Genomic DNA, 27,146 nt, shown 5'->3' with positions numbered 1-27,146 from the left:
TTAGTGAGGCTGTTTTACAAATGTGTTTTTAAGACAGAGCAGAAGCAAAACCCAATGCAAGTGAAACATGTTGTGAAACTCTGGCCTAACCAACATTAGTGGAAAAGTCAAGTCTTCAAGGTCATTGGGGCACAACCAGAATAATTACAATTACCGGTCTGTTAAATGAATTCTTTTGCCCCTGCTGCTAAATTATATTACTTTTGCCATGTTGTGTAAAAGCCAGAGACATGGATGAAACCGTATTTTTGAGGTGCTACTTAAACACAGAGCAAAACCAGCATACACATTGCAAGTATCTGTGATCTAAGTGTAAGACAAGGAAGAGCAAATAAATAGAGAATCATAGAATCATAGAATGGTTTGGGTTGGAGGGGACCTTAATGATAATTTGGTTCTAATCCCCCTGCCATGGGCAGAGACAACTTCCGCTAGACCAGGTTGCTCAAATTCCTGTCCATCCTGGCCTTGAACACTTCAAGGGATGGGGCATCCACAGCCTCTCTGGGCAGCCTATTCCAGTGCCTCACCACCCTCATGGGGAAGACTTTGTTATATGTAATATAAATCTACCCTCTTCCAGTTTAAAGATATCACCACTCATCCTGTCACTACATGCCTTTGTAAAAAGTCCTTCCCCAGCTTTCTTGTAGGTCCCCTTTTGGTACTGGAAGGCTGCTCTAAGGACTCCCCAGAGCCTTCTCTTCTCCAGGTTGAACATCATCAGCTCTCTCAGCTTTTCCTCATAGGAGAGGTGCTCCAGCCCCCTGATAATCTTTGTGGTTCTCCTCTGGACTTGTTCCAAAGGGTCCATGTCCTTCTTCTGTTGGGGACTCCAGAAATGGATGCAGAGCTGCAGGTGGCGTCTCACTGAGGCTGATGCTGATGAAGCAGTTCAACATCTTAGTTTGACTGGCAGAGGTTAGGGACTTCAGAGAAAAGTGGTAGTTTCTTGAAAAGGAAAAACAGAAAAAAGAATCTAAAGGAAGGTGAAGGGGGAATTGTGCGGGTATTTACGGCAGGGTCCAGACATTAAATACCATGTTTCAAAGCAGGAAGGTAGAAAACAGAAAAGGAAATGATGGAGGCTGGGTAATCACAGACAATGTTCAACCACAGACAGAACATAGAGGGCACTGAAAGCGAGGAAATAAACTTATGTCTGACATATTTGGGAGAAACAAGCCAGTGGCAGGGTTTATAGGAAAAAATAACATACTTAAGGTTATGAACAGGGTAAATGAGATTTGCAGCAGCATTCTGGATGGGTCTTAGCAGGATGCAGAAATCCAAATCTTCCATTCATGATTTAACCATGTGGCTTCTCTGAGATAAAACCACTTTTCCAAAGGTACAAAAGTGAACTTAGAAGAAGGATGACTAATATATCTCCAAGCAATTAAGAATAGGATTAAGAGTGAAAGAGTTTATTTACAGAAAGGGAGGTAAAGGAGATTAGGGATAAAATTGAGAAAAGTTTTATGGCTAATGGTACAGAAGGGCACATAAAATGTAAATGTAAAACCTTGACACCTTCCACTGTGTGGGGCTTTGAGCAACCTGATCTAGCAGAATGTGATCCTGCCCATGGCAGGAGGTTGTAACTAGACGATCTCCAAAGTCCCTTCCAACCCAAACTGTTCTATGTTTTTATGGTTTCAAGTATCGAACTGGGCGACAGACAAGTTGTATTCAGGAGAATTAAAATGCCTTTTAATTTACTGTTTAAAAAATAGAAAATAATTTTAACTTGATTTGTTTTGTTTTCATTTGCAATCTAAAACCAAAAGTGTAGGAATGCTGAGTTTCTATACTTGATCAATATAATATCAATACACTTGAAATACTATGTCTTATAATTGGACACTGGCAAGCTGAGTGATGGTCCAGCTCTCATTTTTATGGGCCACATTTCAGATCTGGAGCTCAAAACCAGTTTATCACTACTCTTACAGTGATGCTGGGTCAGGTCCAGAAATTTCCCAAGGCAGATCAGCTGTAAGACAAAGATCTAGATCTGAATTTTTTAGGAGCCATATAATCTGGGCCAGGAGCCTACACAGACTCATCACTATTTTTTTGACACAGAGGAAGAAGCAGTGTGACACTAAGAACTGCTATATGCTCTGTTACATCTACTTGAAAGACTTTTTGATATACATTGATCCTGATTTTAATACACCTGTAACTCAACCCTTGAATAACTTCATTCTCAGTGCTGTTACGGAATTCAAATTCCTCCAAAATTTGACTACAAAGCTATGTCTCTTTCACTTTATGCTACCTGCCTTCCTCCTTCTATATATTAGGTATATTTGAGTATATACCGTGCTACTGTGGTTTTGTTCTTTATATTATAATTCCTTGTTCTTTTTATCATAATTCCTTTTCTCACTGCATTTCTGAACCTTGAAAACTATGTGGAAGATTAATACCATTTTACAGGTATACCATGTCCCTTCAGGCTTAATAACAAAAGCAAATTATCACTAAATGTATTCAGATTATATACAGTTCTTATTAGATTAATGAATTGGAGTAGCTCCTGTCATTCTTTTTTCTCAGCAGTTCAGCTTCCTACATAGACTCAGATACTTCATATATGTGTGCTTGCAAGTACAGAAAGATATATGCCAGTATTTAATGTGCTTTTGCATCTGTAGTGGTTTTGTTTCATTGCAATTTATGACCAAAGAAATTGAATTCTGTCAAAGGTGAAAGGATAATAATGTTGTTAAGAGAATGGTGTGAAGAAATCATCCATTGACTTACCTTCTGCTAGGACTTACAGTCACTAAAACTCTTTTCACTGATTTTACTGAACTTGACAACTGAAGCCAGACCACCACCAATACATAGGCTCCCAAGGATGCAAGTCAACATCTAGTCAGATTTGTAAAAGCTCTAAATGTGCCTTGCTTATGTAGGCTTAAATAGACATAAAACACCAAAGTCAACTACATACTTGAAAAAAAATGTTGAATGTCTTTGCATTTTGGGACACTGAATTTGGTCCCTCAGTCATTCTCAAATTTAACATTTTATTGATAATCACCACATGAAGTGTAATGGTGCTATTATTGGCTTTCAGGTGCAAAAAGTGAAAGTTAGAATTGGTGAAAAACATTTAGCAAGTGGATTGTACTGGAAGATATTTCCTTCTCAAATTCGAAGCGTTCCATAGCAGCATGTTGATTCAATGACACACACTTTGAAAGAAAAGCATTGAAATGAGTAATTTTTTTGTTTTCTCATTTCAATAACAGTGAAGTGTTTTGTTTCAAGCTTATAATTTGCTTTAACATTGTTTCAGTGTTATGCCAGGTTTTTGCCACAGCATCAAAATGACATTTTCAAGTGTTGCCCAATCTCTTTTTTTTTCCTTTTGAATTTCCTTTTCAGAAAAGATAAAATCCAATCTTGAGTTTATATATTCATTTTGAATGGAAAAGGACATTTGAAGTACATGAAATTTCCCATAGAGCAGAAATCATTTTTGTCAGTCCAAGAGCCTGTAAGAAACTAAAATTAGGGAAAATAATAATAAATAAACAATTACATTTAATTTTTAAACGAAAAAAATAGATGCAGAACCTTACAAATAGCATTGGTTTAACAGAAAGCTCTGATGGCAGATTTTGTAATAAGTAATAAGTATAATAAAAATAAGTAATTTCTGTGTCTTTAAACAATGTTAACTTAATTAGGTATGAACACTATGCGTTAACTTGATTCACATATACCAACTTTCCTCCATTTTATAAGATTCCACTCATTGCTTCACTGAAGAGACATGCATGTTTCTGGGAGGACTGACTTGGTGATGTACCATGCAGAACATGCAGGTCCAAGGGATGTTACGGATGTGTTCCCAAGGAGCACAATTTTGACAGCATGGACCCAGGACAGACCTAAGAAGTCCTACACCATATTCTGGAGCAGACAGGCACTACCATGTCTTTGTGGCAAAGATTAGCTGATTAGCCTGTTGTCCTGATTTTTTATTAACTAAGGCAAAGACAAAAAAAAAAAAAAAAAAAAAAAAAAAAAGAAGAAAAAAAAAAGAAAAAATCCCACGTTTGCTGGTCTGCTTGAACTTCAAGTGCTGTGAACATGGGATGTATTTGCTAGCAAAACCAGAACTCACTTCCGTTAGCCCCTTGTCTCTCAAAACAAAAACAAAGCAAAAAAAACAAACCAAACCAAACCAAAATAACCTAAGAAGAATTCATTAAATCTTCAATGACAAATACATGGAAACTGTATAGAAACTAATTTGTGAGTTAGTCATGAGGAAACATGAGATAGTTGGAGACTGTAAGTTGTATTTCTGGTTTCCTCTGTGATGTCCCCTAGGATTTGGTCTTAAAAAACCTTTTGATCACTGAGAAAATTTAAAATTAAAACAAAATTAAACACTACCAATTTCCCTTTACTTCAGTGCTAAAACCATTGCATAGTAAACTGCCGTGCACTTTGAAAAAAAATGTTTTCCCATATTCTGTTTCATATTTTTTCTCTTGTTTCTCCTTAAGAATGCAATAAGAGGGGTGCTGTCTGGAATGTAAAGTATTTTCACTCCTCTTTTTATCCTTTCTCCATTCTTTAAAATTAAAAGTATTCTCAGCTTTGGAAAAGTTAGAAAGCAGAGAAAGGATATTGAACCATGGTAATTTTGCACTCCTTAACATCCCTGTTTGATGCGGCTTTGTAACGTTACCAGCTGGTAAAGTGAAAAAATTGTATTTCGTATTCTTTGAGGATAAAAAGTAAGGAAGGGAAAGGATAAAAAAAAAAAAAAAAGTAATATTTCAGAATTTCCTTCAAGTTAGAGGGGTTTTTTTGTTTTTTCCGTGTTTAGGGGACAAGAGGGCCAGTTTGAGGAGGGCTATTTAGTCAGCTCCTGCCAGTCCTGCTACCAGCCGTCTCCAGCTGGTGGAGCCATCGCTGGGTGGCCTGAGCTCGGGGATATGGGGGAAATGCTGGAGTGATGCTGGGGCATGAGGAAAACTCCGCATTGCCCCTGCCGAGAACCAGCTCACCTGGCACTGGGACTGTGAGGGCCCTGAAGTCCTTTCTTGGCTCAGTGCCCATAAGTACACTAATTGTTTTTTAAATAGATCCAAGGAATGAAGTGTTGCCAGCTGGAATCACATTTTTGGTGAAAGAACATGTTTCTCTTCCATCATCTACATATTTGTGTTTTGGAGAAGTGACAACAGAAAAGACCAAATTTGGAACAGGAGTTTAGGGCTGTGCAGTCTCTGCATGGTTAATCTTTCTTGGCTCCTTTCAGAACCACCCCTGCCCAGCTCCCCATAGAAAGAAGAAAAGGTTTCTCCCCATGGAGGGAGACCTTATTGCAGCCTTTCAGTACTTAAAAGGGTCCTAAAGAAAGATGGGGACAGACTTTTTAGCAGAGCCTGTTATGATAGGACAAGGGGTAATGATTTAAACCTGAAGGAGGAGAGATTCAGGTGAGACAGAGGAAGAAATTTTTTACACTGAGGGTGGTGAGACCCTGTCCCAGGTTGTCCAGAGAGGTGGTGGATGCCCCATCCCTGGAGACATCCCAGGCCAGGCTGGACGGGGCTCTGAGCAACCTGATCTGGGAGAAGATGTCCCTGCTCATGGCAGGGGTGGGACTGGATGAGCTTTGAAGGTCCCTTCCAATGCAAACTGTTCTGTGATTCTATGAAACTCCCAGGTTCACGTCACAGGCCTCAGTGCATATTCCATAGCTGTGATGTAGACATCCCTGAAATTGCCTTCACATGGCTCCAAGCCTTGTTTCATGAAGTGCAGCTGAGCTGGACTGCGATCGCCCTGCATAGCCCATGTTTATCTACTGCTGCAATATTGCTGGAGTGTCCCAAACTAGGTCACTCCCAGCACTGTGGCCAGAAAGGGTGCATGTTATGATGATCTCAGTTTATAACATGCTTAGACTGTTTCTTGCCTTTGGTATAGTCACAGTCTTATAATAAACCTGGGAACATAAAGATAAATCCACACAAACAGTATATATATTTAAGTAGGAAAAAGCATGGATGTTAACCACCTACTCCAGTGGCAGCAAATTCCTAAGCTGATATTTAGTGCATTTAACCATATTGCAAAGGCTCACCTAAATCCTGTATGTATAGATTCCTAAATGTTCTGTAGAATAAATATTTGCATACTTATCTTTCCCATGAAATACAGGGTAATTTTACTTTCATTTCAGAGATAGCATGATAGCGTCTAAATAATCCAGCAAATAACCAGCCCCTTGTATTAGGCAGAGGACAAACAGGAAGATAATGTGAAGTAGTCCTCTTCCTGAGTGATATTTAGTCTAAAGAAAGATGGCAGATAAAAAGTAGTAGAAAGGAACTATTATTAGATGGGAAACTGAAAGACGGAGGGGTAATCTGATTTGCCAAAAGGATAGGATTTGTCTCTACAGTATTTTGTAGACAGAAATGGCTATATGACTTCGAAACTGGAATTGCCTTGTGATCTCAGAGCTTGGAAAATAATAGGTTAAGCCCTTATTTACTTACCAAAATTACTTGAACAAGAAAGATAAGGGAATAAACAGGACAGAACTGAGATATCTGTGCACATCCACTAAGCACTGAGATTCCCTGCTTTCTCAAAGAATTCAACAATGTTTGATCACTTATGATTGCAAGTACTGTCTCATTTTCCTCCTTAGGTATGATTAGATTCACCCTGCATTCTCCCATTGCCTTGTCCTTCTTAATTGCAGGAGGCAGAATTTTTTATATCTGCAGCAATTATCATGATGCAGTGTTAATATTTATTGGTCCTGAGGTACTGCAGTACAGAATACTTTCTATAATAATTTGGAAATAACCACCAAATTCAGCACAGATTAATAAACAGGTTGATATTTTTCCAAACAATGTTTGTGGGAATATGAGCTACGTCCTGAAAAAATTGCTCAGTCCTGCCACAGAAAAGGTACTTAAGCCTGTCAAAATTGCAACAAGAATCGACTGGAGACATATGAAATGCAGATTTATACCTGGCCCAGGCACATTGTCACCTCTGTATCTCCAACTCCTGATGACTGCAGCATCCTGGGAGTGATGCTAAATCTGACTGCAAACTCTGTGAGACACAAAAGATTCACAGCTCAGTGGAAGTTTACTCTAAACTGGCTGCAGTCTGCTCCTGAGGCTTGAACACCCATTTGCAGTTATGATGCATTAGGTGCCTTCCCAGGGCATTTGATCTGTTTTAGTGTCTCTTATTAATAAAACAAATTTGATATGTTGCCCTAAAACTGTGACACCAAGTCCAAACCAAAGCACAGTGAGAAGGAATGATTTGGAGATTGGCTTTGAAAGCCCACACCTAAACCGAACTAAAACTTTCATGTGAATATGTCCTGCTTATCCAACATGCCAACATTAAATGGCATCACGCTGGCTTTTCCCAGCCCACAGGAAAGCAAGACATTCTTATTTCCTTCTTTGCAAATTTTTCTCATATGGGGCTGTGCAAGATGGAGGAAAACAGGTTTTTATAGATAGGGGCTTTTAAAAAATCTAATAGAAAAAAGCTGTACTATGGATATCATAAACAAGCATGTGGGTTACAGTCTATAGATATTTATTCTTTGCTCAGTAATTCTGTAGTAGCACCTCAACCTTTATTAATTTTTTTTCATTATTCTTGATTGAGATTTTAATCAGTAAGGTCAATTCCATTGAACATTACTGGCGGTATCATCATTAAATTCACTTTTGCCACCTCTCCATCTCTTGATGACGCTGTGTCAGGAAAAGTTCTTGTCTGAAAACGGCGCTTTGTGGATGAATTTAAGAATATGTATCTGAGTTCCAGCAAGAGCGAACAATGTGTTTAAGGCTACCTAAATCATACTTGTTGCAGGGATAGATTTAAAATATTTTTATGCTTTTCTCTCTCTTTTTTTTTTTTCATGAAAGACTGCCTTTTAGTTTGTGCATTCACCCTTCCCTTAAAAATCACATCTTAATACCACTGAACTAAATAGGGTTACTTAGATGCTTCAAGTCTGATGTGCCTAACTGCTCTGTGAAATGGGTTAAAAATCACTTTCAGACAACTATTTCCTTAATACTGGCATTTTTCAAGACTATATCACTGTATATTAAAGAGCAAAATATTTGTCTAAATTTTTGAGATGTTCCCCTTAACTACAGAGTTCTGAGGTACTACATGCTGACAGTCAGACTTGGCCGGTTGGATTTTCCCCTACACAGCAAATTCAGACCGTTAACATCTCAGGGAATTGTTTTCTCCACTAGCGGGAAGTATATTGAAATTCTCACAACAGCTAATTCTCTCACAACTCCGCTGACAATTGCCAGCAGCTTCTATGAAGAGCTAAGCAGCCTCATTACAAATTATCAGGTGAACTGAATGAGATTCAATGTTTAAAGAAAGTATAATTCTATAAAACTGAAGCAGAAAGCCCAGTGGAGAGTGTTCCTGTAAGAATTAAGTTATTATATTTTAAGCAATCATACAAAATAAAGCAGCTGAAGTATCGTTTCATAATAAATACTATTGCTGATGTGAATCTGATTCATTCTAATGGCTACTATAATTAACTGTATGGTTTGTGAGCTGTTAATTTTGAGGATGAATAATTAGTTAAACCAAGTTTTGTGTATTGCAATGTAATATGCTTGTTCAATTTTCCACTTAATTTCAATTAATCTGGGTTTTGCGTGTACTCTACTGTTGCAGTTTTTGTGCCTATTATTTTTAATTAGGAAAAAGCAATACCTTAGTAGAACAGAACAAATGAGCAACACTATGTGTTGTTTCCAAATTTTTATTCTATTTCAGACATTTCAAGCTCATATCACTTAACTATCCAAACTGTTAATCACTGCTTCTGAGGCTGAGCAGAACCGGGAGCACCAGTTCCAGCACAGAAGGGAAAAAGGGATCTTTCAGTACTGTCATTCACTTACTGAACTCCACACCATGGTTTTCAATTCAAACTATATATTTTTGCTACACTTCCTGATGTTTTCAGTACTCTAAAATGTTTCAGTGATTAAGACTGTGTGGTGATATTGTTCACAGCCTGAAAGGTGAGCTGTTGGCTCACATATGGGAGACTCCCATGGAGTGGACAGAGAGGGTTATTTCCATTCTCTTTGCTCCTAGCTGCCCACACATGGGACTCCCCAGCTCCTAAGGACTGCTGCTTTACTGACAAAAGGGGACCAAATATTCTAGTAGAGCTCTTTGTTTGTTCTCCCTCCAGAGCCAAATCCTTCCAAGGTGTCTGACTAATTCCCAGCAGCACTGACGTAGTTTCTTTATCTCTGATTCCTCTCCTTTCCCAGTGCTAAAGTTCGGGTGGCTGGAGTGCAGCTGGCAGCTTTGCTGATGACATATGAGGCAGAAAACCTCCAGTCTACTCTTCCTTAGCTGGACTGGTGCTGCCAGCAGAGCAAATCTATGCCATTAATAAAACTGTGCTATTAAAAAAAAAGACTTTCAAGGTGCTGCTAACTGAATTTTTATTGTGCATTTTACAGAAACTTAAATAGGAAATAGAAATCCAGACATAATGTTTTAAAACCTGAACAGAGTAAGGTTAACCAGTTTTTGCTGAAGAGAGTTCTTGCTTAACCCACATCATCAAACCGTTCACAGACACTTTAATGCATTTATCTGCATTGCATCATTATCCTTGCTTGGTAAACAGAGAGGAGTAAGAGATATAAAGTTAGGAGAGTTATTAGCACGGGAAGCTTTTGGTACAGTAAAGGAGTTGTGCCTAGGTCAGTCTGTTCGCACTGGTTTGGTTCCCATGTCTCTGAAACAAAAGTGTTGTCTACAAGGTCACTACAAAATAGACCCCATGTTAGCATTTACACCTCAACAAAACATTTCTGAGGATGTGAAGAGATTTCTGCAGGTGGGGAGAAGTTCCTGGATTCTTCAAAATGCTAAATTATAATGCTCATGACACATGGAAAAGTAGTTGAAAAACAAAGTCTGTGAGGTGTGGAGCCGCACAGAGAAAGGCATCAACTGGATTGTAAAATATTTGAAGAGAACCTCTTCTTTAATCTCTTTCTTCTTTTTTTTTTTTCTAACGTGGTCAGTGTGCATACCAGTAAGAGCATATGTTAAAATACTTAAAATGCTTAAATACTTAAATACTGCTTAAAATACTTAAAAATACTTTTCCCACCACTAACAACCAACCCAACAACAGATGTCATAAGAGCTGATGGTATTCCAGCCCCATGCACTAACCACCTGCTCTGCCATGTTCCCCGGCAGGCCAGATGACCCTGAGGACGCAACACGTTCAGGACTCCAAGATGGGCTTTGTGATCAATGCAATATACTCGATGGCGTACGGCCTCCACAACATGCAGCTCTCGCTCTGCCCAGGCTATGTGGGCCTCTGTGATGCCATGAAGCCCATAGATGGTCGGAAGCTCCTGGAATCCCTCATGAAGACTAACTTTACCGGCGTCTCTGGGGACATGATCTTGTTTGATGAGAATGGCGACTCACCAGGAAGGTAATGTTAACATGTGTCAAACTATTTGGTACCAGACACCTTAACTGACCGCAGTAGATACATGCGGACTTCACATCAGAAGTAATATCTCATACTTTTATTTTCACATTTCCTGACTTTCTGTGCTTATTTTTTCAAAATAACTTTTTTTTTTTTTTTTTTTTTAATGTGCATTTTTTGTGATGAGAAAGGACATGAACTTTCAGGCACACAATCTTCCTGTATTAATTTGCTTCTTCTGTACTATTAAAAGGTACTTCTCACTACAAACCACCAGACCTCCAACTTTATGTTCATATACCATGATGGCCACCACAGTATTGCTATGTCTCTCTTTGGTAGTTTAAGTGCATGTGTTCGATTGAACAATAGGCAATCATAGTAGACATGTTTCTTTTGTTAATAAAAGTAAAACAATAGCAAAAATATTGCATTAATTTTCTGGGATTTTTTTTTCCACCAGAATTGTGAAGAATGTGCTTCCATACTTTCCAAATAAAAACTTTCCACTTCTGTAACAGACTAGGCCATTAATTCATACTGTGCTGCTATAAACCAAAATGAATTTAAACAAAGCTTCTTTTGCTGCTAGCTTATACATACTTCTATGAAATATAAGATAATTTTTTCTTTTTCTGAGACATATATGCAGTATTCATGTAAATGCACATCAAAGAGTGATGAGGTTTTTTTCCGGGTTTCTGTCTACTGAACTGTCAGAACATGAATAGCAAGTGTGATAGCATTCAAAGTATATTTTTCCTTATTTTTCAGTGGGTAGATTCCTGCCTCACTCCCTGCTTTTGCTCTAGTCCGGCTGATACAGTCTTTTCTGTCTACAATATTGGGAAGTGTTTTAACATCTTTCTGATGGCAACATATAAACAGATTACTAGAGGGAAAATTGTTCATCCTGCACATTCATTTCAATTTTGTCTTCTCCCACTAATGTGAACTCAAAGGAAAATGTTAACTTCTGAGTAGAGATGTGTAGGTAAAGTAAATCCATTAGTCAGAATATTTTGACTTTTCCAAAACTTTCTGAAGTTTCCAAATAAATTTTTATTTGAAAACCTGTAAAGTCAGCATTCTTCCCAAAAGACAGCGGGGCAGCCACCTACAAAGCAATCTGGTTGTGTCTCTGGAGACACAAATTTTAGAACTCTTCAGACTTAGGCTCTAAGGAAGTTCACTGTGAGTTGGTAAGAGAATTAAGATACAAACTGGCAGAAATCCAGGAAAATTTCAGATGAAAATTTATTTTTAACACTGCTTCGGTGAGCAAGGCTGTCTTCCACCAAACATTTCTATTTTTACAAATAGCTGAATTCTGAAGAAAAATTGTAAGTCTGGATTTTTCTGACCAAATTATTTTTAAAAGACTCATCCCAGATTCCTCTTAAAGGATTTCCATTTGGTTTATGGTGCTCAGATGCAGTGGACTGCATCCTACCTTATTCCAATTTCTGTTTCACTCATTTCTTTCAAAAAGACTGAAGTCTGCTATGAATAAATTATATGTGGCATGACAATACACTAATGACAATATCTAAATGTTGCAAAGAGACCTTTAATTTTAACTTTTCCTCATGCTGGCATGCTTAACACTAATGATTTAATACTGTTTGTTGCAAGCAATTTAACGGAACATCTTAGCATTTTAAAAATTGAGTTCTAAGAAAGATGATGAAGGAATTACATGACGTGCAGTCATTTGCTCAGTCAGAGTAGGACATCAGTGTTTCACCAAAGACCATGGGGACACCATGTTGATTGTGCATCTTGGCAAATGCAACTTTCAGAAAGTCCAGCCTCACTGGATTTGTGTGAGGTACAGTATTGATCTGCCTGCTCAGACTAATGGACTGTGTGTGATAACAAAATGCTCCCAGAGATCATTTATTTTTGAAATATAGTTCTTTGTTCCTTTTACTCCTACAATAGTCATATTATTAAAACCAGTCTATGTGCTTAAAGTAGCCAACTTTGAGTCAAAGGTTTATATGGAGTTCCATATCTAACTCCAAGGTTTTGAGTAGTTTATAGTCTTTGGAGCACTGTCAGACACTATTTGCAACAGCTGGGAGATGGTGTGGTCGTACTGGAACAAATCATCTCCCTGTTCATTTGCATTGATAGCAGCATCTTCACTTCATAAAATGCAAATTTAAATCCTCACAGCTGTACGTTGGCGTTAGTTTTAAGCAGGAAATCAGGACATAAAAAGCCTTTCTGACCTAGATAGCTCAGGATTTTGATGTGTAGCAAAAGGGTTTTGATATTATACAACACATGTTTAATCCCACAAGACGCTTTGAATCCTGGCCCTATTCCAATGTTCTTTATGTTTATGTTGAGCTTTAAGCAGATAACCAGTCTAGTGGAAGGCTTGTTTTAGGTGAGACAGAAGACAAGGAAAAACCAAATGAGTCTGAAAGAGACAGACACGTTTTCTCAGGAAGAGAACAACTATCTGTAAATACTATCAAAACTCCAAAGAACAAATTGAGAAGGCAAGAAAATGCAAGAAAAACAAGATGCTGATGTTTTGGCTGTGCTACCAATAGAATACGGATTCTCAGCAACTTCATGGCACTTCTGTTTTGAAACAAGGGGTTTGCACTGTGATTAGGGCTCTGCTGGAAATGTGCTATCACACCATCTGCTCTCATTTCCTAAAGTGACAAACTATCCCTGTGGTATCTCAAGGAAGCTCCAGGGAACCAGTGACTCATGAACCTCCACTATAGCAATGGACTTACTGAGTCTGGCTATTACTATCAGTCTACCAATGCTGCTCTGCACAAGAAGCTTGTGAAAGACAAAACATATTAAGGCAAAAGTTTATTTAATTAAAGTCAATTTAATTTGTTAGGTTTCTTTCCGGTATTTTCCTTGGGATATAAGCATGGAATTACTATTAGAGGGACAATTGTTCTAGTTCCCATGGCCTGTTAAGCATGGAGAGTACTTTTGTTCATCTGTCCATGAAATTCTGAATTGACAGCTTTAACAAAGCGATAATCAGAGGAGTGTTACAATGTCCCGATAATGCTGAATAAAGACCCCACAGTGGCTTCTGGGCTAACTTTTTGGTTAGTCTGTTTAATCTTTGAACAGACTCTTAATATGCCTGTGAACCTCAGAAAAACAAAACGAAACAAAACAAAAACAAAACAAAAGAACAACAACAACAACAAACACCTTGGTTTATAATCATGTATAAAAGCTTATTTATTTGGGTTTGTGTGTGTATTGTCTGGATTCAATTAATTTGGGTCAGTCTGGCATTCACATCTCCAACATCAACGAGGTCATCCTCAAAGCCATGGACATTTCCTTTATACAGAATGAAAGTTAAATATTCCAAAATCTAGGACTACCATAAATTTTTCTTCCTAGCTGTGTCATTGGTCATTTCTTCTTCTTTTGGAAAAACTCAAGAATCATGCGATAGGGGTAAGATCATATTTCCCATTCAGTCAAGCTCCGCTTTAATTTTCTTTCACAGGTTGCTTGCAGTCCTGACCTTGACCTGTGTGCGATTTTGGCACTGAATCCCTACCATAGTTTCTCCACTGGGACATTTAGACTGTTTCCTCATGCAAAGCATACTGATATCCATGGATGGAGTATATCTTAAAAGAGTTATACCGTATTTTTTTACGTCAGCCTTGGAAAAATCTTGATGTTACACATAGTATGGCAACTGATCTTGAGTCTTAAAAGTGTTTGTTCAAAACTAAGAGAGATGCTTTAGTATCTTACTTAAGAAATTGTTTGATTCAATAAGCTGGTTCTTTTACTTATCTGTTCATTGTACTTCACAAATTACACTCTAACAGTATCACTCTTTATCCTACCCTGTCCATTTACTTTGCCTTGGGGACTAATTTTGTGCCTGCTGCCAGGAAAAAGTTGGCTCCTCATTTATGAACCAGGCCAATTTTTAAAACTATGATTGTGTTCATCATCTTCTCAGTCTATATCATTTGCTTATTTTTCATTGGTGAATTTCATGTTGCTTAATCAGATTACTGCAAAACCCACTAAAAAGGTGGTAAAGGAAAAGATAACTTCAGCACTTAAGGAGCTGCCTGATGTGCACCTTACAAATAAGTGCTGAAAGAACTGGGTTGTAAGGCAGACAGCAGGCCTGGCATTGAACATGCCAGTAGGAGGCTGATGAGTCCCAGACAGCTCCATATACTTTTTACAGTGTTCTGTGGGAGTTAAAAAGATGGTAGGAGGAAGAAGGAGGAATACGAACCTGAAAACTCTGATCAGCTCTGTCTCTGCTCTTATTGATTCTGTTCCCAGATGATGAGATGATCTGACTCAAAAGCAGCCTGGGACTGCAGCAAAAATACTCTTTCTCTTCCACACCATACTATACAAGGAATTAAATGTGTTCTGATTGCAGAGCAATTATTTAAAAATGAAGAGGGTTGTATGGATGGGCAAAACCAGCATTTGCTGCTGCTATGCTGTGAAAGAAAAAGGCAAAAAGGAAAAAAAAAAAAAAGAGTAAGCCATCTTCATTCTTCAAATGCCTGGACTACAAGATGTCTCTTGATCTCCCTGAAGCCTCCAGTAAGTCCAGAGCCCTGGTGTCTGTGCCTGACTCCTCTCTGGATGCCACATTAAGTTGTATTTTCCAGTCCTACAGCACAGGAAGTTTCTTTTGATCCCACAGGCCCAGGTTGCTTCTACCTCACTGTAGGAGCTCAGCAGTCTTCAGGCTTCCTCAGGAAGTGAATAAGCACCTGCAGACAGTGTGGAGCACTTGGCATTGGGAACCAGCATTATAGGTTTAGATTTATCTGCATCTGCTATAGAGGGAGCCTAGGACAGCTAAGGTTCCCTATGCAGTTGGCTTCAGTCCTGGGAGTTACACAGGATCAGTCTTGTCTGGCTCGTTTCACTGTTGTCCTTGTCGTGCTCAGAAGCTCAGTCACTTAAACCCAAAGTGATCAGGAAAATTTCATAGCGATTGAAGAAAACAAATTAAATTAGAAAAGAAAAAAAAGATGACGATATCACAAAAATTACTGGGAGACACTCCAGGGCAAGCATAATGCTTGAAATTTCACTTCTTTATTTCAACGAGCTTGATTTTAACTGTATAGTGTTCCTTTAGTTTGAAATGTTTTGTGATGTTCTCCTCAACTCAGCTATGCCTCCTCTTTGTGTTTCCAAAGATATGAAATAATGAATTTCAAGAAAATGGGGAAGGACTACTTTGATTATATCAATGTTGGCAGCTGGGACAATGGTGAGCTGAAAATGGATGACGACGAAATATGGTCAGAGAAAAATAATATCATCAGATCTGTGTGCAGTGAACCCTGTGAAAAAGGCCAGATAAAGGTAAATATTTTCTCCATTTACTTCAATTGTGCAATATGCATAGCCTTGACATTTGAAAGCAAGATTTTCCTTACTCTTACATGGAGAAAGACTTATGTATTTAGTTCTTACTCATGTCAGTTATCTTGCTATTTTCATAAATTGCTGTTTTCTTGTAGTCCCGTATCTGTGGATTGTTGACTGTTTTACACTTGTATTTCAAATGCTTTAGGACAGGTGTTTGGTTTTTTTTCCCTGCATATTTTTACAGCATTTGATTCAGTGGAGTGCAAATCCCTAACTAGGACATGTCAGTACAATTGCAGATAAATTATAAATAATAATTGCTACTAATTCAATGCTAGACATAGATAACTAAACTGGAACATTATTACTCAGACCTTAAGTCTGTGGTATCATCAGAGAGCACTGATAATTACTGCTACTTAGAACTTCAGGAAATGTAAGTAACATATTTTTTTTAAATCATCCCTGTTTTATTGCTTCTTTGTTTCCCAGGTATTTTTCTTCCTCCCTTGCAGTGTTGCAGTAAGTAAGAATGGTAGATTAATCTGTCATATATTAATTGTACTCTATTATCCTTGAGCATCCCCTGACACTTAATACAGAACAGCTAAAATACTGCAAATCCTCAGCTTACTTTGCAGTCATCTAAATAAAAGCCTGTGGACTGAGGGGATGGGCATGGACAACAGAGTGGCTCAGATTGAAAAAAAAAACAGCTGTAATTTCTGTCATTTCTCACCCGAATGGGATCACTTTTCCCCTGTGTTAACAAGGCATGCCAGCAAAACGGGAAAGCAGCTGCGGGAAGGGGCTGATGGAGCTGACCATGCTCTGCAAGACAGAATGAAACTCTTCAGTCTGAATTTTTCAGAGTTTTAGGACACAGTCAGTGTCTTATATTCACTAACTGGTCTTTGGGAGAGTCAGTGAGTTTCATCAGACCAAATGTTTACATCTTCAGTGCAAGCATATACCATTACGTCAAATTTCCAAACTTTTTTAATAGTCAATGGAAATAAATATATTATTCCATATCAGGAGGCAACTGTTAAGATGACATAGAAACACGTGTTTCTCTTCACTGATGGTAAAAGGCACCCAGTCAGGACGGCTGGTTCAGATGAGAACATGCCTTCTGTAGATACATAAAAGTGGGATGAATTGCTCCCATGGGAACTAAACAGGGGTCTGATGTTAGCCTGCTCCAGCCACAAAGTCATACGTGTGAAAGGATAGAGATGGATAAACAGATAATAATTTCAGAACTGCGTGACTGTGAGCTCCTTTATGGTCTGTTGCTATAACAGAGGTGATAGCAGTATCTTGTGACCTTCAATAATAAGTCTCCTTCCACATTCTGCTCGTCCTCTCCATGATTCTCCCAAGAGGATTCTTCACTGTGAAGCCAATTCACTTAGACACATGCGTGATGTTCAGTGTCTGAAATATTATTTATGCTCTTCATTAGGTTATTAATTATAAATCTCACAGTTTATTTCACAGGCTTTTATCTTCATGGTCTCCACAGATGATCGAGAGAGCTTTACTCTGCCAACCTCTGTGGTGGTTTCCTACAGAATTCTGTGGGGCTGAGTTATTATGCAGGAATTTGAAACATTCATTGTGATGATATCCAACACTCAGCAACATTTGGTACATCCATCTGAAGGACATGATAAAATTCAAGCACAGCCCAACTCTATACATTTAAATTAGTGCAGACTTACATCTATTTAAACAAATACAGGTTCAAAGGATTGCCCAGATGACAAGGGGAAGAGAAAATATTTTTGTTTTAAGAACAGTTATTTTTGTTAAAAGGGACAGAAAATATTATTTTTTAACTAAGTGCTACAACAAACAATTGTTCAAGAAATGAAAAATAAAAGTATGAATAAACAGCTGACTAAGCAATAAAAACACAAAATAGTCTCACCTGATTCTGAGCAGTGGAGAACAATTATTTTGATTCCTAGGGAAGGATACAGAATCCTTCCTAGATTATTATTCAATTAGTGTTACATAAGAAACAATCAGTGTACCAGTTTTCTGACAGACTTGTCAAATTCCAAGTATTTTATAGAAGCTGTTGATTTGGTGAAAAGTTTAACAGAAAAGTGTAAGTGAATTGTTTTGATAAAAGATTCAGGTGTTTTGATAATAACATATGGTTTCTGTTTTGCATTTCATTTTCTTGAGTGTTTTGTACACTGTAAAATTATGGATTTTTAAAATACATCAAGTTTACCAAAATGTGTGTCTAAAAACTGGCACAAGCTTTCTAAGAATGGTTTTTCCCAGACAGAAGAAATTTTGCCAGTTGTTCAACTTTTCATTCTGGTTCAAAATGAAAGAAATCCAAATATGGTAATTCTTCTGGAGTTTTTTTAATTAGCTGTAGTCTTAACACTTGTAGAGCAAATCACATAAGCTTCCATGGCCTTTCTGCCAGTTTAAATATTCAGATGTATTAGTGTTTTTTTTTTTTTCTTTTCATACTTTACAATTTTAAAAAACAAAACCAAAAATTAAAGTTTTTGAGTTCCCATATTGCTGATGAAAATGGTATAATTTATACTTTATTCACTGCGGCACTGCAGAGAGTAATCTAGTTCTTTTTTGTTAAACTCCTTTACATTTCATTTATTAAAATTACAGTTAAGACATTTGATTTTGAAGCCACTTTCTAATTCATCATTGCAAAAGATACGTAAGTCAACCTACTTCCTATGCTATAACTGGAAGTATTTGCTTATAAATTATTTGAAAAGAGCAGAGAGACTGGGAATACTTCAGTTAAATTAAAAAAAAAAAGACATATTGACAAGAAGCACCGATGTTTTCAGTGCCCAGAGATGATAAATAAGGATCTTGAAAAATCTGCATCTCAATCATAAGCTTGCAATAACATTTGACAGTAAATTATAAAATGAGAAATCAGGTCAGATGTCAAAATTTATAAAGATAACATTCTCACTCCTAAATGTTAATTGGAACTGCAGTAATTAAATAATTCTGGAAAAGGCATATTCATTTTTCTGTCTGGAAAAAATCAGTTTTAACAAATCACTCACAAGCGGATGACAAATAAGCACCCAAAAATCTTTAGTAATGAATCATTATATAGTGCCATTGACATGATTCCCTGTATGGACCACAATGGAGTGAATTATATGCCTTGAATATCACGCACTGCCTTCTGTAGGCACACTGCCATCTATGAAATATTGAGTTTTGTTCATTCTAAGAGGTGAAAAAATATTTTACCATCATTCTGTACCTCTACTTATAATTCTGTGGGGCTGATGGCTACTTTCTTCTGCTACGTACATGATGGGAGAACTGAGAACTTGGGTCATATTTTGTAAAAGCAAACAAAATGAAAAGAAGATCCTTTTAAAATAAAATAAAATAATAATAATAAAGACCTCTATTTAAAAAAATGATTAAAAATTAAACTGGCAGCATGAATGTACTTTTATGTTGCTAAGTCAAATGTCCATTTTTGTCTCAGGTGATCCGTAAAGGAGAAGTGAGTTGCTGCTGGACCTGTACTCCTTGTAAAGAGAATGAATATGTATTTGATGAATATACATGCAAAGCCTGCCAGCTCGGTTCCTGGCCCAACGATGACCTCACAGGTGAGTTGTGGCTATGTTTTTGTTGTCAATGACAATGTTCATTCACTGAGCTGAAGAAACAAATGCCAGATATAAGTGAGTATGAGGACTGTTTGGGTCATATTGAACACAGGGATAGGCTGGTATTTGTCTTCTCGCCGCAACCTGATCCAGGAATTTTTGGTGTAATTCAGCTGTTTTCTAAAGATCTGAGTTACTAGACCTAGAAATTTTTTAAAAAGTAGCCCTCATTTGGTATTCAACCTTGTACTAGTATCTAAGCAGCAGTGCAGATCTTGTCCTTTCCTAAACAGGCAGAGAAATTAAGTCCTTGTCAGATAAATTATTACAGGACATCAAATTTTAGAGTTTTATTTTTCTCTCAAATAGAGACAGAAGAGTCATGCAATACTTTCTTTTTTAATCTGAAAATATATGAACTAGTTGTCGTGGCTACTGCTGCTAAAAGCATGAGTGCTCCAAATGGACTTAAGTCTGCAATTATCTTTTGTTCACCAGTGAGTCTGCTAGAATATAGGATTCCTCTTCTCCTTGCCATAGCATAAATCTCTATGCTCTTGCAGAATACCAATTCAGCATCTTTACAGGCAAATTACTGCAGCACTTGTAACCCACAACCTCTCTTCTTTATGACTAATAAACAGAATTCAAGTATTCAAATGCTCGGAGCACACACCACTTCAAAACACTGGTCAGGGTTCAGGTTCTCATTGTGTCAGGCTCTGTATAGATGAGGGAAGAAGAGACAGGGTGTTTTTTTCCGAAACAGCTCACAAACTTGGTTTATGTATAATTTATTTGGATGAGGGGAGAAAAGACTGAGGCGAAAGAGAGGAAAGACCAAAGGAAAACAGTTTGTGTAAGTGAAACTGTGTCAGGTAAGGCTTGGCCTATAGACAGATTATATATATAAAGTTAATCCTTTCTGCTAAGGAGTGTTGCATTGCTATAATACATGAGCTAGGTTGCCTGATTCTGAAAAAATACAATTTAGCCACAAAACTGATGGGGCATTTTTCAGAAAATGTCAAACATTAAACTTTCCCTGAGAAAAAAAAAAAAAAACAACAACAAAAAACCAAAAAAACAACAAACCTTTTAACTGAGAAAACAGAAACAACAATGAAATGGATGTACAAGTGCTCCTCCAGCCCAGCTCCACCAGCCTTGCCTCGCTGGGCACTCAGCAATCAACCAGCAAAGCCCTCTCACTTCATGGAGAGCTTTCTTGTGCCAGGAGAAAAAGGGGAGAAAAAGAGACTCTGTCCCATGTGTCCACTTCCCCCAGAGCAGAGTGCTGAGGGTCTGGTACATGCTCAGGTTCTCATCCCACCTGGGCCATCCAGGAGCCTCCTAAACTCACACTGCAGGGACTAGGCCACCATGTCTGGCTGGTCAGTTTGTGAAGGTCACTGCTGCAAATGGTCAATTCTTTAAGCACCAAGGGTCTTGTCTGTGATAGATCACAGCTTATTCAATGTAGATCAGTTGAAAAAGAAGCTGCCATGACTCAGTTAGGAGGGAACTTGCTCCAAGTGCCTCATCAACCTACAGAGGACTTCTGAAACACCAGTGATGGGAAATGCCTATTGACCTGGTGAAGTTTGGGTAATTAGAATGTATGCACCATATGTGAGTGGAAGCTGTATAAGGAGCCGCTAAATTCACTGGGTTTGTTCAGCCTGGAGGAGACTGAGGGGAGAGAGACCTCATGGCGGCTACAGCTTCCTCACAAGGGGAGGAGAAGGGACAGGCACCAAACTCTTCTCTCTGGTGACCAGTGACAGAACCCAAGGGAAAGGCAGGAAGATGTGCCAAGGAAGGTTTAGGTTGGACATTAGGAAAAGGTTCTTCACCCAGAGGGTGCTGGTGCACTGGAATGGGCTCCCCAGGGAGGTGTCATGGCCCCAAGACTGACAGTGTTCAAGAAGAGACTGGACAATGTCCTCAGACACATGGTGTGAACTGTGGGGTTGTCCTGTGCAGGGACAGGAGTTGGAGTCAATAATCCTTGTGGGTCTCTTCTAGCTCAGGACATTCTATGATTCGACATAAAGGAAAGTGGAACGAACAGCCACCAGAACTGCCTTTGGGCTCTGTGCTTTGGGCTGCCCCTGCCCCCCCAGCAGCCCCAGAGCCTTGCCGTGCCTCATGAAGGGCGTCAGTCTGGGCTTCTGGGAGGTTTAACCTCTGAATGTCTTACTTTGTTCTCACGACAGAAGAGCGGGTATGGGTGGCATCTCAAAAGCTCTTGTAGGATGAGTCAATGATTTTCCACCCAGCTCTCATGGTTTTAAAGGACAGCAGCTGTCTTTAGTCAACCCAATTTGCTTTGTCTAGTACATGAGCTGCTACATTTGTGAACAATTCATCTAGCTTTAGACATGCATTATATAAGCCTTTATAGAGACCAAAGCTGATGTAAACATAAAACAACCCCTTGACATCAGTTCCAAGCAAAGTGCCTCAGGAGATCTAACCCTTGTTCCTCAGCCAGGCACAAATATGTCAGGCAGATATCTGGAAACTGAAACCACCGTTGGCCTCCATAAGCACAGCTGTTACAATATGCACTCCTGGTAAAAAGAACTCCCATCACTACAGCTTCACAGCTGTGTTGTCCGCACCTAACATTCACATGATGGTTGAATCTTGTCTTATTTTGCTTTGTATCAAAAGCACATTTTAAAAAGTCTATTTTTTGCTAATCCATAAAATATTTTGGGCTGTATTTTTAATGATTATATTTGTAGTCCTAATTTTTGTAGCTTGTAAAGAAATTGCCTCTTGGTCTTGTTTACAGCATAAGATTTGGTAATAAATGTGAATTAAAGGTAAGGAGAGGGAGATGTATTTTGTATTCTGGCAAGGAAATTTCCCTTCAGTTTTATAAAGTCTCCTTGAAATATCCCTAAGTCTGATACTGCAGCAGCCAATGTTTCTTTGCTGCTTGATAAAGCCAAGTCTTAGGTAATGTCAGCTCCACAAGGCTAGATATATAAAAAACCTCATTGGAATAATTCTTCCTTGGTTGATCACCTTCAGATGAGAGTGCTGTAAATGTATCAGCCAGGTGCGTGAGAAGGCTTTCAACATGGAGCTGCACCTCACTGTCTGCCAGAGATCTGAAACTGGATAAAAACACTTTTGGAATCGTTTCTTGGCTCATACAACAAAACATTGCTCCATGTTTCTTATGTTCAATGACCAGCATAAGTTTTGTGCCACAAGCTTCAGTATATAAAATGTGTAACAGCAGGGAAGTTGTTCAGAGAAAGGAAGAGAGACTCACCTGTGGAATATCAGAATTCAGATGCAGGAGAGGAGAAGACAGAAGGGATGCAATATATGTAGGAAAACAAAGTTATTCTAAGAAAAGAAAAATAACATTGATATCTGAAGTACAGAAAGGCACAGGAAGTCCAAAGGTAGTGGGAAAGGCAAGTGGGAAGAAGAGTTTCTCTTTATTAAATCAGTTACTGGAAAATATCTCCATCTAGAAGTAAAGCTGAGGTGAGAAAGGGAATGTTCAGCTGCCCATATTTTATTTCCTCACAAATTTCAGCCTCATTGCTTGTGCATACAACGTTCCACAGGAACCAGGCTCCTCCTGGAACAAAAAAATAGTCGTTCTCCTCCTTTTCTCCAAATTTATTTGTACCATCCCAACATGCATCCCAAGTAATTTTCTTCCTCCTGCTTTAGTAACAAGATGTAACTGTAACTCCTCCTCTTCCCCATGCATTGCATTAGCAACATCCATATATCACAGTAACACTTCACACAATAGTATGGCCATTGTGGCTGAGTCATATATTCAATTAGAGCAGGAGAAATTTAGGGGTTGAAGTCCAGAAGTGTATGTCAACAACTCCACTTTTCCTCAAAGCCTTTCTTTGTATTACATTCACAGTGGATGGAAGAGAAATGTAAAAGATGCCAGGCACTTTTAGACAAAAATAAAGGGTATTTCTTAACACTGAGGATCAAACTTCAATGCAATGAACTGGTCAGTAGTTTGATGAGAGTGGCTTTTTGATTCTTCAAGAAACTCAAGTAACTTTGAGGACATGGCCTCTGCATTTGAAAAGGATGCATTTGAAACATCACATAACTTTTTCAGTGGGTGCAGGAACATCTTGGTACAGCTATACCTCGTGCTTGTTTAGGGACATTTTTGAGGTGGGAAAGAGGCAATTATTCCCTCTTTCTGTGATTGAGGGGCAGTATACAACAGTAACAGAAACAAAGTTTTGTCTAGTGACCTCAGGGACTGCAAGGAAAGTAGATTATATTAATTTAATTGAAGGGTTTTCTTCAGGCTGTATTGACATTTTTCTCATTCTCTATGTACTCCAAATATGCTGGCCATTTGATTTTCTTAATTGGATTCCAAAGAAAATAGGAGCTGAATTAATTTATAGCAGATGAAATGTTTTATTTGCCATTCATGGATAAGGTAAAATATCAGAAATCTATATTTTTACTATAGTTACAAGAATGCTTTCACCAAATAAAGGGCAGTAAACCCAGAACAGTGACATCATGATCTTGTCTGCATGTCTGAAATTGTCAGGTAAGAGCTGGAGTATCCAAACAACCCTTGAATGGAAAGGACTGAAAAAAAGACACCCCACCTCTAAGTAACAGACCAGCCATTTGAACGGGTTCTGACAACACTGATGCTGGACCCCATTTGGCTAATGCCAATCTGGCTTCCTCACTAGGAGTGAGGATGAGTGCCTCCCTCATCCCGAGGGCATTGCCTATGCTCTTCATGAGAGCTGCAGGGAGCACATGGTGATGGAAACTGCTGCTGTCCTGGTTCTGGACACCAACTGGGACAACACAATGCCACAGTTAGTGAAAAACACCCATGGAGGTCAGTGCAGAGGCGATGTTCCACAGCACATCCTGAGGAATCCCTACTGGGGCTTGGTTGGCTCTCCCTGCAGTGTGGTGCTCTGGGTGGTGGCAGAAGCCATGGGGCTCTGATGCTTAGGAGTCTCATAAAACTGGATCCTGACCCCCACCCCTCCAAGCAAAAAAATCATTCATTTCATGCCTGAAATATTTTCTAACGGTAACTGCTTGTTGCCATCAAAGTGCTTTCTTGTATTGTTGCTTGCAATAAAGTAACAGCCATTGGTAATTTCAGCAGTTGTCTGACAGTTTTGAGAACAAGGCAGAACACAATTTAGCCTGTGCTGACATTGATTTTGCTGCTGAAACATGGCTAGGATCTTCCTTTTGACCATAATTGTTAAGGCTGGAATTCAGACCATGGGTAGAAGAAGGACACAATTTTTATCTGGCTGTTTTTAATGTTAAAAATGCACCTCAGCAGACATAATGTCCAATTTTCTCCCTGACTTTCTCTGCCCTGTATTTCTCTTTCCTTTTCATTTCTTATTCCAAATGAAATTTAACCGCTTCCATAAGTCACTCTCACACTAGCAGATGAGGATGACTTAAGGGTTCAGGTGGTGATATTATGACGAGGGTCTCTGGCTGTCATTTACTCCCTTCCCTTGTTACTGGGTTTGTGGACTTTTCTTCCCTCCTTTGCTTGTTCCAGGTAAGGCCTGGATTCAAGTTTCCAGTCCATTTACACCCCAAGTCTTCAGCATGAGACACACATGCCTCAGGCGCAAGTGAGCTGGTTTAAGAATGATGAGTTCAATGAACAGCTCTTGGAGGCTCCAGAGCTAGATGAAGGGGAACTTGCCAACAAAGCCAGAAGGATCCAATTATAATTGTGCCTTACATTATGGAAAGTTTGCTGAACACAACATATTCTGAACAAAACATTTACAACACACAGAGCCAGCACTTCTTGGTGAAACTTAAATCAAAACATTAGAGCTAACATAAGGATGGACTTAATTACTCCAATTCATCAGTTGTTCCAGTCATTCTGCGCATTTGTGTAATTAAGGAGTCATTCCCCATGTGGTCACAGAGTAATTTTAACGTATTATTCCAAGATTCATGGCCTTGTCTTTTACTGCAATGTACAGCTAAATCAGTATATTTGAGTTACTAGGAACTGTTTTAGGTTCTTGAGCTAGAGATGTCCCAGCTTTCACAGTTTAAGATGTGACCCATGCCAACTCCTGACCTGCAGAGGTGGCAGAACAAAGACATACACAGTCTTCAGCTGCATCCATCGATTGTGCACACCTGCCTTCATGAATGGTTTCAGTAAATGTGTCAGCCTGGGAGCTACAACAGCTAAGAAATGAGCATATGGTCACCTCTACATGTGCTGCTATTGTAGCAGCTATAGAAGGTCTCACCAGAACAGGGGAAAGGATTGGTGACCATAACAGTTTATCAAAAAAACAGAACTTAGCACCAAAATGTTAAAGATGTCCTCTCTTACTTCAGTTTGTCCACATTTCACATGGAGGTCACAGGGCTGCTTTCCCACCCAGGGCTCTGGAGACTGTAATCCTCACTTTTGCCTTATAAGTTTGGGTAATTAAAAAAAAAAAAAAATCATTAAAACACAAACAAACAAACAAACACAAACAAATAAAATACAGCCATCCAAAAAAACCCATACAAACAACAACAATAAACAAACAGAAAAACACAAACAAAAACCAAACAGTGAATAAAATTGTCATCATAAAAGCTACCCTGCTGATTTCCTGTAGATCTTTATTCTGACTCCTACATTTTTGCATCTCAGCTCTCCATATGTGAAAACCCAAATTACTAGTCAAGATATCCCTTCTCTCATCTTTTGGGACTATAAATAGGGAAATATTCAGAGCATTAATAAAAAACTATCTAATGGCATGGCATCAATATACTTTGAATAACGTGGGCTAAATCCTATGGGGAGAGTCCACTTCACAACCAAGATGTGGTTGTTGGTTAAGTTTCAGTCCTGGTGTTTGGACTCCTGTTATTCTTTGAAAGGTTTGTGAAAAGTTACCAAATATTTTTTCAAGGGATTTAAATCGCTGCCCAGGATGCCACGGCCCACTGGAAAATATTTAGAACTCACTTAACCAGCAGTAATTTTCTCCCAGTTTTATTTTCCGTGTTCAGATTCAGTGAGCTTTAGCTCATGATGTTGACTTAAGAGATTTCACTGAATTCCATCTCCAGAGCGCATCCTATCGACAAGCCTTAGTTTGTTATGTTTACCTTTGGGACTAGTTTAATTATATATTTAATATTTCCTACCATGAGAGGGATTTTCAGTGCTAAACTACTACAGTTATATGGATGCTGAGGCCATGGTAAGGTCTCTTATTTGTCAAGGCTATCATAGCAAAACAGTGCCATGATCATATCCTCAGAAAATATGGACTATAATACAGTGTTCCATATCTGTGAACTCTTTCTCCCAAAGAACTAATTTTAAAGCAATATGAAAGATCAGAAATAAATTACAAGTTTAGCTCTATAAAGAGCACAGGGTACTAAAAGACTGATGACAATGGTCAAGGCCTCAAGAGTTCTCATCTCCTCATATATGGCACTATTTAGCCCACCACTGAAGCAGCCAATTGTTTTTCCAAAATATCAGAACTTTTATTTTTTTTCTAGAAAATCCT

The 27,146-nt window shown here is 38.5% G+C and overlaps 1 protein-coding gene across 5 annotated transcripts in view; it reads left to right on the top strand.

Annotated features, from left to right (window-relative positions):
* GRM5 (glutamate metabotropic receptor 5) overlaps window positions 1-27,146 on the top strand; it is a 267,524-nt gene that overhangs the window by 206,201 nt on the left and 34,177 nt on the right. For all 5 annotated transcript variants that reach the window (XM_065035120.1, XM_065035055.1, XM_021280136.2 and 2 more), the window contains 3 exons: window positions 10,309-10,555; window positions 15,757-15,925; window positions 19,446-19,572. In XM_065035120.1, the coding sequence (XP_064891192.1) occupies window positions 10,309-10,555; window positions 15,757-15,925; window positions 19,446-19,572 (543 nt within the window). The remainder of the gene's footprint in view (window positions 1-10,308; window positions 10,556-15,756; window positions 15,926-19,445; window positions 19,573-27,146) is intronic.

This window comes from Columba livia, chromosome 1 (genome assembly GCF_036013475.1).
Source record: "Columba livia isolate bColLiv1 breed racing homer chromosome 1, bColLiv1.pat.W.v2, whole genome shotgun sequence".
NCBI lineage: Eukaryota > Metazoa > Chordata > Aves > Columbiformes > Columbidae > Columba > Columba livia.
The sequence above is the reverse complement of the archived record's forward strand: the minus strand, read 5'-3'. Positions and strand labels throughout refer to the sequence as shown.